Source organism: Lepidochelys kempii, chromosome 15 (assembly GCF_965140285.1).
Source record: "Lepidochelys kempii isolate rLepKem1 chromosome 15, rLepKem1.hap1, whole genome shotgun sequence".
Lineage (NCBI taxonomy): Eukaryota > Metazoa > Chordata > Testudines > Cheloniidae > Lepidochelys > Lepidochelys kempii.
Genome location: NC_136394.1, coordinates 3,783,001 through 3,799,669, shown reverse-complemented (window position 1 = coordinate 3,799,669; position 16,669 = coordinate 3,783,001). Strand labels below are relative to the sequence as shown.

At 48.1% G+C, this 16,669-nt stretch overlaps 1 protein-coding gene across 4 annotated transcripts in view; it reads left to right on the top strand.

The window, feature by feature from the left end:
• MORC2 (MORC family CW-type zinc finger 2) overlaps nt 1-16,669 on the top strand; it is a 113,199-nt gene that overhangs the window by 48,153 nt on the left and 48,377 nt on the right. For all 4 annotated transcript variants that reach the window (XM_073313587.2, XM_073313586.2, XM_073313588.2 and 1 more), the window contains exon 10: nt 10,428-10,507. In XM_073313587.2, the coding sequence (XP_073169688.2) occupies nt 10,428-10,507 (80 nt within the window). The remainder of the gene's footprint in view (nt 1-10,427; nt 10,508-16,669) is intronic.

Here is a 16,669-nt window from a genome sequence, read left to right as displayed (position 1 = left end):
GCCTTCTATTATTCTCCTATAGCCATCTGGCCTGACCCTGTCACATATCGCCTCACCCCGTAGTGCTGGGGGGGGGGGGGGGGAATTGGGACGTCAGGCAGTGTACTCATGACAAGCCATCTGCATTGCCATGGTGGCTTCCAGCCTAGTGTTGTATGGTGAATTGGAAAGGTTGTAGGGACAGGAACCATCTGGTCACCCTTGCGTTCTTCTCTTTATTTCACTGCATCCACTGGAGGGGTGCATGGTCGGTCACAAGGGTAAACCGTCGTCCCAGAAGATAATAACATAGTGTTTCCATGGCCCGTTTCGCAGCTAGGCACTCTCTTTCAACCACGGCATACTTCTGCTGTCTTGGGAGGAGTTTCCTGCTGAGGTAGAGGATTGGGTGTTCTTCATCTCTGACCATCTGCGATAGGACAGCTCCCAATCCTCCTTCAGATGTTTGTAAAACGAATTTTTTGTTGAAGTCTGGGGCTATAAGCACGGGGTTACTGCAGAGGGCTGTCCGTAGATCCATGAATGCTTTCTCTGTGGCATCTGTCCACTTCACCATGTCTGGACCCCAGGCTTTTATCAGGTCTGTCAGGGGACTTGCTCGGGTAGCAAAATGGGGAATAAATCATCGGTAGTACCCCACACACCCAGGAATGCCCGGACTTGCTTTTTCCAATTCGGCCGGGGCCAATTTTGGATAGCCTCTAGTTTGTTTAGTTGAGGCTTGATCATAGAATCATAGAATATCAGGGTTGGAAGGGACCTCAGGAGGTCATCTAGTCCAACCCCCTGCTCAAAAGCAGGACCCATCCCCAATTAAATCATCCCAGCCAGGGCTTTGTCAAGCCTGACCTTTAAAAACTTCTAAGGAAGGAGATTCCACCACCTCCCTAGGCAACGCATTCCAGTGTTTCACCACTGTTCTCTGAGCTCATGCAGTCCTCCCACACTGAAAGAGCCCAGCAGAATGTGCGGAGTCAGACAATGGCAGAATCCAGGAAAGCACAAAATGAACGCGAGGAGGGATGCACGAGAGGACAGATGGCTGGAGCAACAAGAGAGGTGGTGGGATCAAGAGGAAAGGTGGTGGCAGCATGATGAAAAGAGGCAGGATGCAATGCTGAGGCTACTGGAGGATCAAACTGATATGCTCCGGCATGTAGTTGAGGTGCAGGAAAGGCACAGACCGCCACTGCAGCCCCTGTGTAACCAACCCCCCCCACCCAAGTTCCATTGCCTCCTCACCCAGATGCCCAAGAATGCGGGGGGGCCCTCCAGGCACTCAACCACTCCACCCCAGAGGACTGCCCAAGCAACAGAAGGCTGGCATTCAATAAATTTTGAAGTGCAGTGTGGCCTTGTGCTTCCTTTCTCCCCCACCCCTCCTGGGCTACCGTGGCAGTTATCCCCCTATTTTGTGTGATGAATTAATAAAGAATACATGAATTTGAAACAATAATGACTTTATTGCCTCTGCAAGCAGTGATCGAAGGGCGGTGGGAGGGCGGTTGGCTTATAGGGAGAGAAGTAGCATTAACCAAGGGGGTGGGTTTTCCTCAAGGAGAAACAAACAGGACTGTCACACTGTAGCCTGGCCAGTCATGAAACTGGTTTTCAAAGCTTTTCTGATGCGCAGCACACCCTGCTGTGCTCTTCTAACCGCGCCAGTGTCTGGCTGCATGTAATCATCAGCCGGGCAATTTGTCTCAACTTCCCACCCCACCATAAACATCTTCCCCCTTACTCTCACAGAGATTGTGGAGCAAGCAGCAATAACAATGGGAATAGTGGTTTCACTGAGGTCTAACCGAGTCAGTAAACTGTGCCATCATGCCCCTTCCTACAATGTAGCCAAGGTATTTAGCCTCGGCTAGCCCTATAGCACACTTGGCTGGGTTGGCTGTGAGGCCAGCCTATCTTAGCGTGTCCAGAACCACTTCCACCTTTCCTAAGTGGGTTTCCCAGTCGGGGGTGTGAATAATCACATCATCCAGGTTTGCTACTGCATAACTGGTATGGGGCCGTAGGAGCTTGTCCATAAGACGCTGGAAGGTGTCAGGTGCTCCATGCAGTCCAAAAGGAAGAACAGTATGTTGAAACAGACCCTCTTGTGTTGAGAGTGCCATCTTTTCTTTCGCATCTTTGGCAAGGGGAATCTGCTAGTATCCCTTTGTTAAATCAAGGGTGGTCAAAAATCGGGCATTGCCCAGGCAGTCGGCTAACTCATCGATATGGGATATGCATCGAATTTGGATATCTCATTCAGCCCAGTGAAAGTCATTACAAAACCTAGTGGTGCCATCGGGTTTGGGCACCAACACAATCGGGCTTTACCACTGACTGTGGGACTCTTCGATGACTCCCAGCTCCAACATCCTTTTTACCTCTGCCTTGATCTCCTCCCTTTTTGCCGCTGGGACCAGATAGTGCCTTAAAGTTACCTTTGTGCCAGGGTTTGTGATAATGTGGTGATATGCTTCAGTGGTCCAACCTGGTTTGGTTGAAAACACATCCTGGTATCGGTTGATCATCTCAGTTACCTCCTTCTTCTTCTGGTTTGGTGTCAGATCAGTGGATATCCTGATCTGCTCATTTAGGTTATTTCCCTGGAGCGGGGTCTCTTGGGCCACTACACACGTCTCTCGTTGGTGCCAAGGCTTTAAGAGGTTAATGTGATAAATTTGTTTCTGGCGTCCTGGCTGCTGCATCTTGTAGGTTACTTCTCCCACAGGTTCAACCACATCATAGGGCCCCTGTCATTGGGCCAGAAGCTTGCTTTTTGCCATGGGTACCAACACCATCACCCGATCCCCTGGTTGGAACTGTCAGACTTTTGCCTGGCGATTGTAATGGGTTCGCTGGGCCTCCTGCGCCTTTTCCAAATGTTCCCGTACAATAGGGGTGACCCAGGCTATCCGTTCTCACATCTGCTACACATGGTCAGTTATATTTCTTCCCTCATTGGGTTCCTCCTCCCAGATTTCCCTTTTGCGATATCTAGTATGCCACGGTGGTGGCGTCCGTATAATAATTCAAAGGGGGAAAACCCAGCTGAGGCCTGAGGTACCTCCCGGATTGCAAAAATAATGTAGGGTAGTAGGGTGTCCCAATCCTTCCCATCTCGACTTACCACTTTCCTTATCATTGCCTTGAGGGTTCGGCTAAACCTTTCTAACAGTCCATCGGTCTGCAGATGGTAGACTGAAGTTCTCAGGGTATGTATATGGAGTAGCGTACAGAGGTTCTTCATTAGCTTCAACAAAAATGGGGTACCTTGGTCTGTTAATATCTCCTTTGGTAGCCCCACTCAGGCAAAGATCCCCACCAACTCTTTAGCTATCGTTTTAGAGGCCGTGTTCCGCAGGGGGACGGATTCTGCATAGTGAGTAACATAATCCAGAACGACAAGTATATATTGGTGGCCCCGGGCTGTCTTCTCCAGGGGTCCCACAAGATCCATGGCTATTCGCTCGAAGGGGACCTCTTTAATGGGAAGGGGTACTAAAGGTGCCCTCAAGTAGGGACGAGGACTGTGCAGCTGACACTCCGGGCAGGACACACAGTACCTCCGCACTTCTTCATGTGCTCCGGGCCAGAAGAATTGTCGCAGGACCGTGTCAGGGTCTTCTCTACCCCCAAATGCCCCCCCAAAAGATGAGGATGGGCCAGACTTAATACGGCATTCTGGTGTTTGAGGTACTAGGATCTGCTGTACCTTCTGCCCCTGTACTGGTGCAACCCGGTATAAGAGATTCTTTTTCATTATGAAGTAGGGTCCTGGTCCCTGGGTTTTCCCTTCCACGGGGACCCCATCTATTTTGGTCACCTCCTTCCTAATGTTGTCGTACCTTGGGGCTTCAGCCTGGTCCTGTCCAAAATTTCCTCTCCTGGGGCTAATCTGCCAGAGAGCTAGGGGGCCAGTCTCTGTTGCATCTACTGGTTTAGAGGCGTTAGGGTGTGGGTCAGACTCGGGTGCTTCTCCCTCCTGGGTGGCCTCCTTTTCAGCTTCTCAGGTCCGCCTACATACGAGACAGACCCTCTGGCTTTGGGCCAGTATTCAGGTTCCCAAGGCCTTAGCTGCCCTGCTTTCCCTTTTCATCTTTCTATGCTGTCTGGGAGTGGAGAACAAATCTGGGGTATTTCAGAGAAGGTTGGGGGTTGACAGTCTACTGTGGATGCCTCACTACTTTCAGGGCTTCCCCTTTTCTCCAATTCCCCTACCGGGAGTAAGTCTCCAAACCCTGGGAAGTCTCTTCCTGTGAGCACCAGGTATGGGAATTTAGGGACTATACCTGCTGCTACCTCAGTAGTGTTCCCCTGAATCTCGATTTTTACTGGAATGGTGGGGTAATAACCAACTGTCCCATGGACGCATGTTATCCCCGTAAGCTTAGCCCACAACAGCTGACTACGCTTCACGAGCTTCCCCGAGAGAAGCGTGATAGCACTCCCCGAATCAACCAGTGCTGTGGTCTCTACCCCATTTAGCTTCACTGGTCTAGTGTACATATGTGGGGTTAGTGAGACCCCCACAAGGTGGATTAGGAAGCATGGGTCTGCCCAGTTCCCCAGGTTACACTGCATAGGCTCCTCGGTACTGGGACACTGTGCAGCTGTGTCCCCCCACTCCCCACAGGCGTAACGTCTGTATGGAGTCCTAGGCGTTCCCCCGGTCTCTTGGTTTGGGTAGTCTAACATTACAGTCCTCTTCCCCCTTAGTGCTCCGACTCTTTGTGGCTTCTGGTGGGCCTTCAGCCCCTCTCTTTTTCCACCTGGGCTCTCCTGGTGGCCCAGTCACCTGAGCTCTAGGGCTAGGTGCTGCTAGTTTAACCCGGGGTGCTGCTTAATTGGTCGGGTCAGCTTCCACGCCGTCCTTCGCCTTTCTACCAGCACGACAACCTCGTCATAGGTGGAGGGTTCGTTCTGGCTTACCCAGGTGCGAAGGTCTGGCAGTAGTCCTCTCATGTACCGGTCGATGACCAGAACCTCTAGTATCTTCTCCAGACTCCGGGACTCAGTTCGTAACCACTTTCATGCAAGATGGATGAGATCATATAATTGGGACCGCGAGGTTTTGTTTTCCTGGTACCTCATATAATTGGGCCCGCACTGCGGTCGTTACCCCAGATCTGGCCAAGATCTCTGCTTTCAGCTGGGGGTAGTCTGCCGCAGCCTCTTCAGGCAAATCATAGTAGGCCTTCTGGGCCTCCCCACACAGGAATGGAGCGAGGAGGACAGACCACTGTTCTTGGGGCCAAGCCTCCCGCAGGGCTGTCCTCTCAAAGGCCAGGAGGTATGCCTCTACATCATCCTCCCGTGTCATTTTCTGCAGCCAGTTACTGGCCCGCATGATCTGCTTCCCATCATGGCCGCGGTTCAGCTCTGTAAGGGCCTTTACCTGGTTTACCAGTTCCCACAACATAGCCCGGTCTTGAGCGGCCTGGTCCATCAGCAGGCGATTAGTCTCTTGCTGCAGCCGCACGGCCTCCTGTTGGGCGGCTGCCTGTACACGGGTAGCCTGCTGCTGGGCAGCCGTGGCTTGTATCAGTGCCCGCACTACCTCCTCCATTGTGGTGAGAAAAAATAAAAATAGATCCTCTTCCTTTTTTTTTTTTTTTTCCCCTTCCAAACATCCTCCTCCTCCTGCCACGCTGTGGACACCAGATCCCACTTCCAACACCAGTTGTGACAAAGTTCCTGCTCTACCTTGGAGGGTCTTGTGCTTATTGGCCAATTTGCTCGCCTTGGAGCTTCACGGCAGCCCTCAGCTTGGCTGTTTTTCTGAATTCACAGTCCAGGTCGACTTCTCCTGTGTCTGACCAGGAGTTGGGAGGAACTGGGGGGAACCCGGGCCCGCCCTCTACTCGGGTTCCAGCCCAGGGCCCTGTGGAATGCAGCTGTCTAGAGTGCCTCCTGGAACAGCTGTGCGACAGCTACAACTCCCTGGGCTACTTCCCCATGGCCTCCTCCCAACACCTTCTTTATCCTCACCAAAGGACCTTCCTCCTGGTGTCTGATAATGCTTGTACACCTCAGTCCTCCAACAGTCCGCGTTCCCACTCTCAGCTCCTAGTGCCTCTTGCTCCCTGCTCCTCACACGCATACCACAAACTGAAGTGAGCTCCTCTTTAAAACCCAGGTGCCCTGATTAGCCTGCCTTAATTGATTCTAGCAGCTTCTTGATTGGCTGCAGGTGTTCGAATCAGCCTGTCTTAATTGTCTCCAGAAGGTTCCTGATTGTTCTGGAACCTTCCCTGTTACCTTACCCAGGGAAAAGGGACCTACTTAGCCTGGGGCTAACATATCTGCCTTCTATTACTCTCCTATAGCCATCTGGCCTGACCCTGTTACAAGGGCTTTTCATACACTTCTAAGTGACATTCTGATAAGTAGGGAAATAATGTCTAGATGAAATTACTATATGGTGGGTATAAAACTGCTGAAAGATTGTACTTCGTAGTTATCAACGGTTCACTGTCAAAATGGGGGGATCTATTTAGTGGGGTTTCACAGGAGTCTGTTCTGAGTTCAGTACTATTCAATATTTTTGTTAATGGTTTAGATAATGGAGTGGAGAGTGTGTTTATAAAATTTACAGATGACACCAAGCTGGGAGGGATAGCTTGCGGTTGGAAGGACGTGATTAGAATTCAAAATGACATTGACAATGAATACCATAAGATGAAATTCGATGAAGTACAGATTACTGCAATTGGGAAGAAAAAATCAGATGCTCCAATACAACATGGGGAACAAGGATCTGGGGGCTGTAGTGGATGACAGATTGAATATGAGCCAACAATGTGATGCAATTGCAAAAAAGGCTTGTGTCATTCTGCAGTGTATTATCAGCAGTATCATAGGTAAGACAGGAGGCAATTGTTCTCCTCTACTCAACTCTGGTGCTGTCTCAGCTAGAGTATTGTGTCCAGTTCTGGATGCCACACTTAGGAAAGACGTGGACAAATTGTTGTCCTCTGGACTCTCCAACAAAAATGATAAAAGGCTTAACAAACTTGACCTATGAGGAAAGGTTAAAAATAACTGGGCATGTTTAGTCTTGCAAAAAGAAGACTGAGGGAGGACATGTTAAGTCTTCAGGTACGTTAAGAGCTGTTATAAAGAGGACAATGATCAATCCTCTGTCCACTGAAGAATGGACAAGAAATAGTCAACTTAATCTGCAGCAAGGGAGATTTAGGTTAGATACAATGGAAAACTTTGTAACTATAAGGATAGTTAAGCACTGGAATAGGCTTCCAAGTGAGGTTCTGGAATCCCTGTTGTTGGAGGCTTCTAAAAATAAGGTTTCAGAGTAACAGCCGTGTTAGTCTGTATTCGCAAAAAGAAAAGGAGTACTTGTGGCACCTTAGAGACTAACCAATTTATTTGAGCATGAGCTTTCGTGAGCTACAGCTCACTTCATCGGATGCATACCGTGGAAACTGCAGCAGACTTTATATATACACAGAGAATATGAAACAATACCTCCTCCCACCCCACTGTCCTGCTGGTAATAGCTTATCTAAAGTGATCATCAGGTGGGCCATTTCTAGCACAAATCCAGGTTTTCTCACCCTCCACTCCCCCACACAAATTCACTCTCCTGCTGGTGATAGCCCATCCAAAGTGACAACTCTTTACACAATGTGCATGATAATCAAGTTGGGCTATTTCCTGCACAAATCCAGGTTTTCTCACATCCCCCCAACCCCCATACACACACAAACTCACTCTCCTGCTGGTAATAGCTCATCCAAACTGACCACTCTCCAAGTTTAAATCCAAGTTAAACCAGAACATCTGGGAGGGCGGGTAGGAAAAAACAAGAGGAAACAGGCTACCTTGCATAATGGCTTAGCCACTCCCAGGCTCTATTTAAGCCTAAATTAATAGTATCCAATTTGCAAATGAATTCCAATTCAGCAGTCTCTCGCTGGAGTCTGGATTTGAAGTTTTTTTTGTTTTAAGATAGCGACCTTCATGTCTGTGATTGCGTGACCAGAGAGATCGAAGTGTTCTCCGACTGGTTCACGAATGCCATAATTCTTGACATCTGATTTGCGTCCATCCATTCCCCTACGCAGAGATTGTCCAGCTTGACCAATGCACATGGCAGAGGGGCACCGCTGGCACATGATGGCATACACCACATTGGTGGATGTGCAGGTGAACGAGCCTCTGACAGTGTGGCTGATGCTACTAGGCCCTGTGATGGTGTCCCCTGAATAGATATGTGGGCACAATTGGCAACGGGCTTTGTTGCAAGGATAAGTTCCTGGGTTAGTGGTTCTGTTGTGTGGTATGTGGTTGTTGGTGAGTATTTGCTTCAGGTTGTGGGGCTGTCTGTAGGCAAGGACTGGCCTGTCTCCCAAGATTTGTGAGAGTGTTGGGTCATCCTTTAGGATAGGTTGTAGATCTTTAATAATGCGTTGGAGGGGTTTTAGTTGGGGGCTGAAGGTGACGGCTAGTGGCGTTCTGTTACAATGTGGTGTATGCCATCATGTGCCAGCGGTGCCCCTCTGCCATGTGCATTGGTCAAGCTGGACAATCTCTGCGTAGGGGAATGGATGGACGCAAATCAGATGTCAAGAATTATGGCATTCGTGAACCAGTCGGAGAACACTTCGATCTCTCTGGTCACGCAATCACAGACATGAAGGTCGCTATCTTAAAACAAAAAAACTTCAAATCCAGACTCCGGCGAGAGACTGCTGAATTGGAATTCATTTGCAAATTGGATACTATTAATTTAGGCTTAAATAGAGCCTGGGAGTGGCTAAGCCATTATGCAAGGTAGCCTGTTTCCTCTTGTTTTTTCCTACCCCCCCCCCCCAGATGTTCTGGTTTAACTTGGATTTAAACTTGGAGAGTGGTCAGTTTGGATGAGCTATTACCAGCAGGAGAGTGAGTTTGTGTGTGTATGGGGGTTGGGGGGATGTGAGAGAACCTGGATTTGTGCAGGAAATAGCCCAACTTGATTATCATGCACATTGTGTAAAGAGTTGTCACTTTGGATGGGCTATCACCAGCAGGAGAGTGAATTTGTGTGTGGGGGGTGGAGGGTGAGAAAACCTGGATTTGTGCTGGAAATGGCCCACCTGATGATCACTTTAGATAAGCTATTACCAGCAGGACAGTGGGGTGGGAGGAGGTATTGTTTCATATTCTCTGTGTATATATAAAGTCTGCTGCAGTTTCCACGGCATGCATCCGATGAAGTGAGCTGTAGCTCACGAAAGCTCATGCTCAGATAAATTGGTTAGTCTCTAAGGTGCCACAAGTACTCCTTTTCTTTTTTCTAAAAGTAAGGTGGATAAGTACCTGTCAGGGATGGGTTTAGGTATACTTAATCCTGCCTCAGCCAAGGGGGTTGGACTAGATGGGCTCTCAAGGTCCCATCCAGCCCTAGGTTTTTGTAATTGTTACATTCGTGTTCAGTTTAGAGAGTATCAGGTAGGAGGAGTGTTAATGAAAAGAGAATCTGTGCCATATGTAGGGCGCACACACCGGTCCATGTGTGTGGGGGGAAGGGGGGGTTCTGTCACTAATACAAAGCACAGGCTGCCCTCTAGCTAGTAAAACATGCTTTGTTCTATAAATGGAATCGCCATGTGATAATAATAAAATACTTAGCTTTGATTTCTCGTTTTGCATGAGAAGTGCTGTGCAAGGGAGGCCAGTAGTATTATCCCCATTCTGCAGGTGGGGAGGAGGATGCACAGAGGCTAAGACCCAGACTTTCAGAAGTAGCCAGTGGTCTTGGTGCCATCTGAGAAACCCTAGTTCCCATTGTCTTTGGAGTTGTGGGTTCTCTGCACCTCTTAAAAACCAGACCCAAGGGGTATCAACTTAGGTAAAAGCCAAAAATCCATGACTAATTTTGAAAATGGACTCCTTAGAGATTTTTGCAGGTCAGAAAGTGAGTCAGTGGGAGAGCTAAGAATAGAACCCTTTTTCTTGATTCCCAGTCCTGTGCCCTGGCCACTGGACCATGTTGCCAAATGGGATGGATTTAAATGACAAGAAATGAAGTTCACAAATTCTGGTTTTGCCAGGTCAGAAATTTGTTTGAAGTTCCCAAACCTCCATGTTTGCAATGTTTGCCCAGCTCTACTTTAAATATGATATAATAGCATATGAAATGCAAACTTTCGGGGGGAGGACTGCTTGAGAAGTCAGCATAACTTGGTCAGGGGGCTCTGGGTTCGGTGGGGAAATGGCTGGATGAAGGATCTCCATTCTCCACACCAAAAGGGAATGCGGAGACCTTTAGTCTCCGGACAAGATAGTTATTAAGGCTGATGGTGGCCTCTGGCACATTGCATAACCTGTGGACTGTTTTGCCATTCCTGCTACATGTAGCCTTTGTATAGTTGTGCCTGAGCTGGCTGATGGGATCGCTAATGAATAAATTCTGTTCATCACAGGATGTATAAATACACTTCAAACCGCTTCAAGACCCGTGCGGAGCAGGAAGTGAAGAAAGCAGAGCACATGGCTCGGATAGGTGAGTCCCGGGTGTGTGCATGGGTCCTGCATTAGTGCAGGAATGATGAAGCCAGGATTGCCCCCCTGACTTGCCCTATAATGGCAACTGCTGTGGTGAACACCATGATTGCTCGGGTGCCCTGCCTGTATGTTTATGATAGTCATATGGATAAGCCTAGCCTTTTCCCTCTGTTGCACAGAACTAGCTTTCCAATTGATTCCTTCTGTGAACATTCTATATAGAGCTCAGAGATCCAGAAAATAACACTTTCCTTAAGCACGAAACATTCTCCTCTTTCTGACACTAATTGTCTAACCTGTGCATGTATTAGAATCATAGAATCATAGAATATCAGGGTTGGAAGGGACCTCAGAAGGTCATCTAGTCCAATCCCCTGCTCAAAGCAGGACCAGTCACCAACTAAATCATCCCAGCCAGGGCTTTGTCAAGCCTGACCTTAAAAATATCGAAGGAAGGAGATTCCACCACCTCCCTAGGTAACGCATTCCAGTGTTTCACCACCGTCCTAGTGAAAAAGTTTTTCCTAATATCCAACCTAAATCTCCCCCACTGTAACTTGAGACCATTACTCCTTGTTCTGTCATCTGCTACCACTGAAAACAGTCTAGATCCATCCTCTTTGGAACCCCCTTTCAGGTAGTTGAAAGCAGCTATCAAATCCCCCCTCATTCTTCTCTTCCGAAGACTAAACATCCCCAGTTCCCTCAGCCTCTCCTCATAAGTCATGTGTTCCAGTCCACTAATCATTTTTGTTGCCCTCCGCTGGACTCTCTCCAATTTTTCCACATCCTTCTTGTAGTGTGGGGCCCAAAACTGGACACAGTACTCCAGATGAGGCCTCACCAATGTCGAATAGAGGGGAACGATCACATCCCTCAATCTGCTGGCAATGTCCCTACTTATACATCCTAAAATGCCATTGGCCGCCTTGGCAACAAGGGCACACTGTTGACTCATATCCAGCTTCTCGTCCACTGTAACCACTAGGTCCTTTTCTGTAGAAAGGCTGCCGAGCCATTTGGTCCCTAGTCTGTAGCGGTGCATTGGATTCTTCCGTCCTAAGTGCAGGACTCTGCACTTGTCCTTGTTGAACCTCATCAGATTTCTTTTGATCCAATCCTCCAATTTGTGTAAGTCCCTCTGTATCCTATCCCTATCCTCCAGCGTATCTACCACTCCTCGCAGTTTAGTGTCATCTGCAAACTTGCTGAGAGTGCAATCCACACCATCCTCCAGATCATTTATGAAGATCTTGAACAAAACCGGCCCCAGGACCGACCCCTGGGGCACTCCACTTGATACCGACTGCCAACTAGACATGGAGCCATTGATCACTACCCGTTGAGCCCGACAATCTAGCCAACTTTCTATCCACCTGTTAGTCCGTTCATCCAGCCCATACTTCTTTAACTTGCTGGCAAGAATACTGTGGGAGACCGTGTCAAAAGCCATCAGGCTTTGGATGTGCTATCGTCAACACAAAGTAACCACATTGGCTGTACATATTCCAGGGATCAGCAGTGACCTAGCAGACTTGCAGTAACCTACCATCCAGTGGCTGCTGCAGAAGTCGGGCCTAGAGCCAGTATTCCATCAGTGGGGACTCCAATAATAGATCTGTTTGCCACAGAGGACAACACCAAATGCTCATACTTCTGCTCCAGAGCAGGTGTGAGCCCTGGGTCTTTGCTAGATACCTTTTTCCTTGGGTGGGCTCAAGGGCTCATTTCCTTCTCTAATGCATCCCTTGATCCCCAGGATAATATCTCAGATCAGGCTGGATAAGGCTATGAACTTCTGTTACCCCATAACCTCTTACTGGCTGAGACAGTTTTGGCTGGCTGACAGACTGTTGCAGATGTCCAGGCGGCTTCACATACACCTCCCATTCTGCCCAGACATAATATCTCTATAAGCAAGGTCAGATCTGCAGTCATTGCACCTGATGCCTTGAATGTTGACTGGTTGAGCACTAGTGACAGACTGCTCTCTGCAGGTTCAGTAAATTCTCAGACTAAGCATAAAACCTTTTGCTAGAGAGACCTACTCTTCAAAATGAGTGGATGGGGAGGAAATATCCACATAGGCAGCCCAACACAATCTGGACCCAGTAGAGGTTCTGATATTGAAAATGCTCGACTACAAACTGCACATGAAATATGGTGGGCTAGCATTGAACTCTCTCATGGTTTACCTTGCAGTAATAATGGTGTGTCACACTCCAGTGGAGTCATACTATTTTCCCATGCGACAGTAACAAAATACCTTAAGGGCCTCCGTCATATCTCCCTTCAGTTAGAGAGCCAACTCCCATGTGGGAACTCAATGTTGTCTTCCTAAAATTCACAGAGCCTCCACCGCTGTCAGATCGCTCAGTACACCAGTGACCATCAAGAAAGTCTTTCTGATTGAGTCAGTGAGCTCCAAGCCCTCAAGGCTGATCTGTCTTACACATCCTTCCATAGGAACATGGTGGTGTTGAGACCATGTTCTAAGTTTCATCCTAAGATGGTTTCAAAATTCAGCCTGAACCAATTACTTTGCAAGTCTTCCTGAAACCACACTTGATGCTGGGAGAAAGAGTATGGCCAGAGTTTGCTCTTTTACCATAACAGGACCAAACTTTTCGCTCTTTGTGGCCATATCTAGCCTATCAAAAGGACAACCCATCTGTGGAGCATTTTTGTGTGCCATCGTGTTCAGACAGCTGGCGAGCCTCTGTCTGAACACCGGGGGACACTCCACCAGAGCACAGGCAGCGTTTTCTGCCTGCTTTGGGAATGTGCCAGTCTCTGAGAACTGCAACGCTGCAACATGGAGCAATTCACTGACTTTTCTTGTTTTTTACCTTGACATGGCAACCAGGTCAGATGCCACGGTCAGAAGAGCAATACTGGAATAACTGTTTGACTGATAGAGCTGAAATTCCTTACTCTCGCCATCCAGGGAGGATGCTCTTTTCCAGTCGCTTGCGGTGGGATCCACACTGATACACATTTGAAGAAGGAATGGTTTCTTACCCTACATTAATTGCAGCTCTTCGAGATGATGTCAGTGTGGATCCCATGACCTGCCCTCCATCCACACTTTCTGGAGTTCTCAGAAACACGGGCTTTGAATTGCAAGGGAACTGAGGGCAGGTCGGCCACCCTGTCCTTCATGCCTTTGTGTGGGAGTATGTGCAGCTCCTACAGACACTGCTGTTCAAAAAACCCTCCAGCCTCACATGCGTGAGGCACATACACACACACCTACAGTGGGATCTACATTGATTACCATAGGTACTGTAATAAACAGTTCTCTTTTGAATGCTTGTCCATTTGCATGTTTCACTGTAGGTGCTTGCAAAACTGGTGTGGAAAGCACCAGCATTTGTGACTTCCTCCTCATAGTGTCAAGTCCGATAGTGTCAAGTCCAATCTCTAAAGGGGTCAAATTCTTTTATATCTACCCAATGCCCTCTTCCCTGCTGATGAGAATGGACAATGAGAAACCATGCCAGATTAGAGCAACACCAAAGACTGTGACCAAAGAAATTAGATTTACTTGGGAGAAAAGCTTACTACTTGGTGAGGTTGCAATTTAGGGTGTCATACTACCAGGCCCTTCTGGCCAGGTGTGACCTCAGGATCCCTGAGAAATGAATGTGCTTTAGAGACAAGGTCCTGCCATAAATGAAAGAGGAATTCATGCCTCTAGTGTCAGATGGTGATGAGAACCAGTCTTCCGGCGGCCCTAGATGCAGTGGACTCTGCTACAAGATCCATGGCTATAGCTGTAATCATGAGATGATCGTCGTAGTTGCAGGGCTTGGGCTTCCCTTGCAAGGCACAGACAATAGTAGAGGGTCTTCTATTTGGAGGATCAGAGCTCTTCAGTTCAAAGACCAGTAAAAGTCTTAATAGCTTGAAGGATTTGCAGGCTACCCAATTGTCCCTCAGGGTCTACACACTGACCCCAAAAAGCAAGCACATGAAACAGCCATATGTGCCTCCGAAGGTCACCCCTGCCTACATTTATTAGTCAACTCCCTGCTGAACACCCCCCCCACCCCCACCCCGGTCAATTATTCCAGTGACAGACTGGCCACATCACAGACCTCTCAACCTGCTGTGTTCCAGAAACTTAACTTTTGACGGGACCTTTGAGAGGTCTGAATTCACTCCCATAGCTCCAAAGACTCCATTCTCACACTTTGGAAATCATTTATCCCTATTCCTGGTGGTTAATCACCACAGACCTATGGGTTTTGGATACTGTGACGTCAAGGTATCTTGTCCACTTCCAAACAACGCCTACCCCCAAATCACCTTCTCTGTCCCTTTTCAGGGACCTTTCTCCCAGGGCTCTTTTACAAGAGGTTCTCTTGCTACTTTCTTTTGGAGGGATCAAGATGGTACGTCCTTGTTATCAAAGGAAGGGAGGTCTACCGAAGAGATGTCCTTCTTCCAAAAAAAAAAAAAAAAAAAGGGAGGTGTGAAATATATTCTGGATTTAAGAGACCTTGATGTGTTCACACTCAAGTTTGAAGTTCAGGATGGTCACCATAGCATAGATAATTCCTACGCTGGAGTCAGGAACCTGATTTCCATCTGTCTATCTACAAGATGCATACTATCACCTATTAATCATTCCACAGCATGGGAAGTACATGATGTTCACGGTTGGCCACGAGCACTGTGTGCTATCCTTCGGACTGTCTCTCAAGAGTATTCACCAAAGCACTAGCAACAGTAGAGGCATACTTAAGAAAAAAAGGTATCGTGGTATAACCCTACCCAGGCAATTGGTTGATTTGAGAACAATCTTATCAGACCTCGGAATCATCTGCTTCACATTCAGTCTGTTCCACACACTAGGCCTGAAAGTCAACATACAGGAATCAAACTTGAGTCCAATCCAGAGAATCATATTCATCGGCGTGATCCTTGACTCCACCAAATCCATGGCCTGCCTTCCGCAAACACATCTGAGAATCTGTCAACCTTGGAATCTGTTGATTTGGAATCAGACTTACCACTGTAAGGATATGTCTTGCCCATCTGTGTCACATGGCCTCCTGTTCCTTTGTGACGCTGCATACCAGACTTCACTTTCACTGTATGCAGGGTTGGTTCAGGCTGGTCTGTGTGCCCGCCAGAGCCTCAGCATGTGTTTGTGTACTCCCTCTAGTACTGTCATCTCAGAGAAGGTGAAAGGATCTAGCAAATGCCTGCCCCCTTCTAGCTGCTTTTCCATCCCATATTATGCTGACAGAAGTATCACTTGTGGTATGGGGAACACACATGAAAGACTTTTGGGTACAAGGCTGCACTACAAGAGAAGCAAGGATACACATCAGCCTCCTGGAACGCCGAGCCATGCACAAGGCTTTTGAGTCCTTTCTCCATCATATCAAAGGGCAGATGGTCCAAATAATGACAGACAACATAACCACCATGTTCTACACTGAACAGGTCAGTGTGAGGTCTTCCCTGCTCTGCCAAGAAGCTGTCAGACTTTGGAACTGGTGTATCAGGCAACAGTTTTCCTGTAAGTGTACAGCTGACCAGATCTGCAGAACACCTTGGCAGACAACCTGAGCAGACACTTCTCTCCCAATCACAATGGGAGCTGAAGAATTCTATTGTTCAGAACGTCTTCTCACGTTGGGATCACCTCCTAAGAGACCTATTCACAACACAAGATGGCAAAAAGTGTTTGATGTTCTGCTCCAGGGGAAAATAAAACCAGATTCCCTAGCAGATACATTCCTAATCCAGTGGCTGGGAGCCTTGATACATGCCTAGCCTCTGGCCCCTGCTCCAAAGGTCAGATAGGACTCAACCAGGTTGCACTTGACAGCCCCGACATGGCCAAGATGATTCTGGTTCCTAGGCCTCCGGAGGCTATCAGCTGTTCAGCCCAAGACTTTACCTCTGCTTCTGGGTTCTGGTGTTGCAAACTATGGGAGAGAGCCTGCATCGAGAACTGAGATCCTTCCATCTCGCAACTTGGGGCCTCAATGGATGTTGGCTATAGAGTAAGCCTGCTCTTCTCCAGTCAGAAATGTTCTCATGAATAGCAGAAAAGACTGAGACAAACTTACCTGGCGAAAAGGATGATAGATTTTCACTGGCATCAGTGAGAAAACATCATTTCTCATCACTCTTCTGTGCC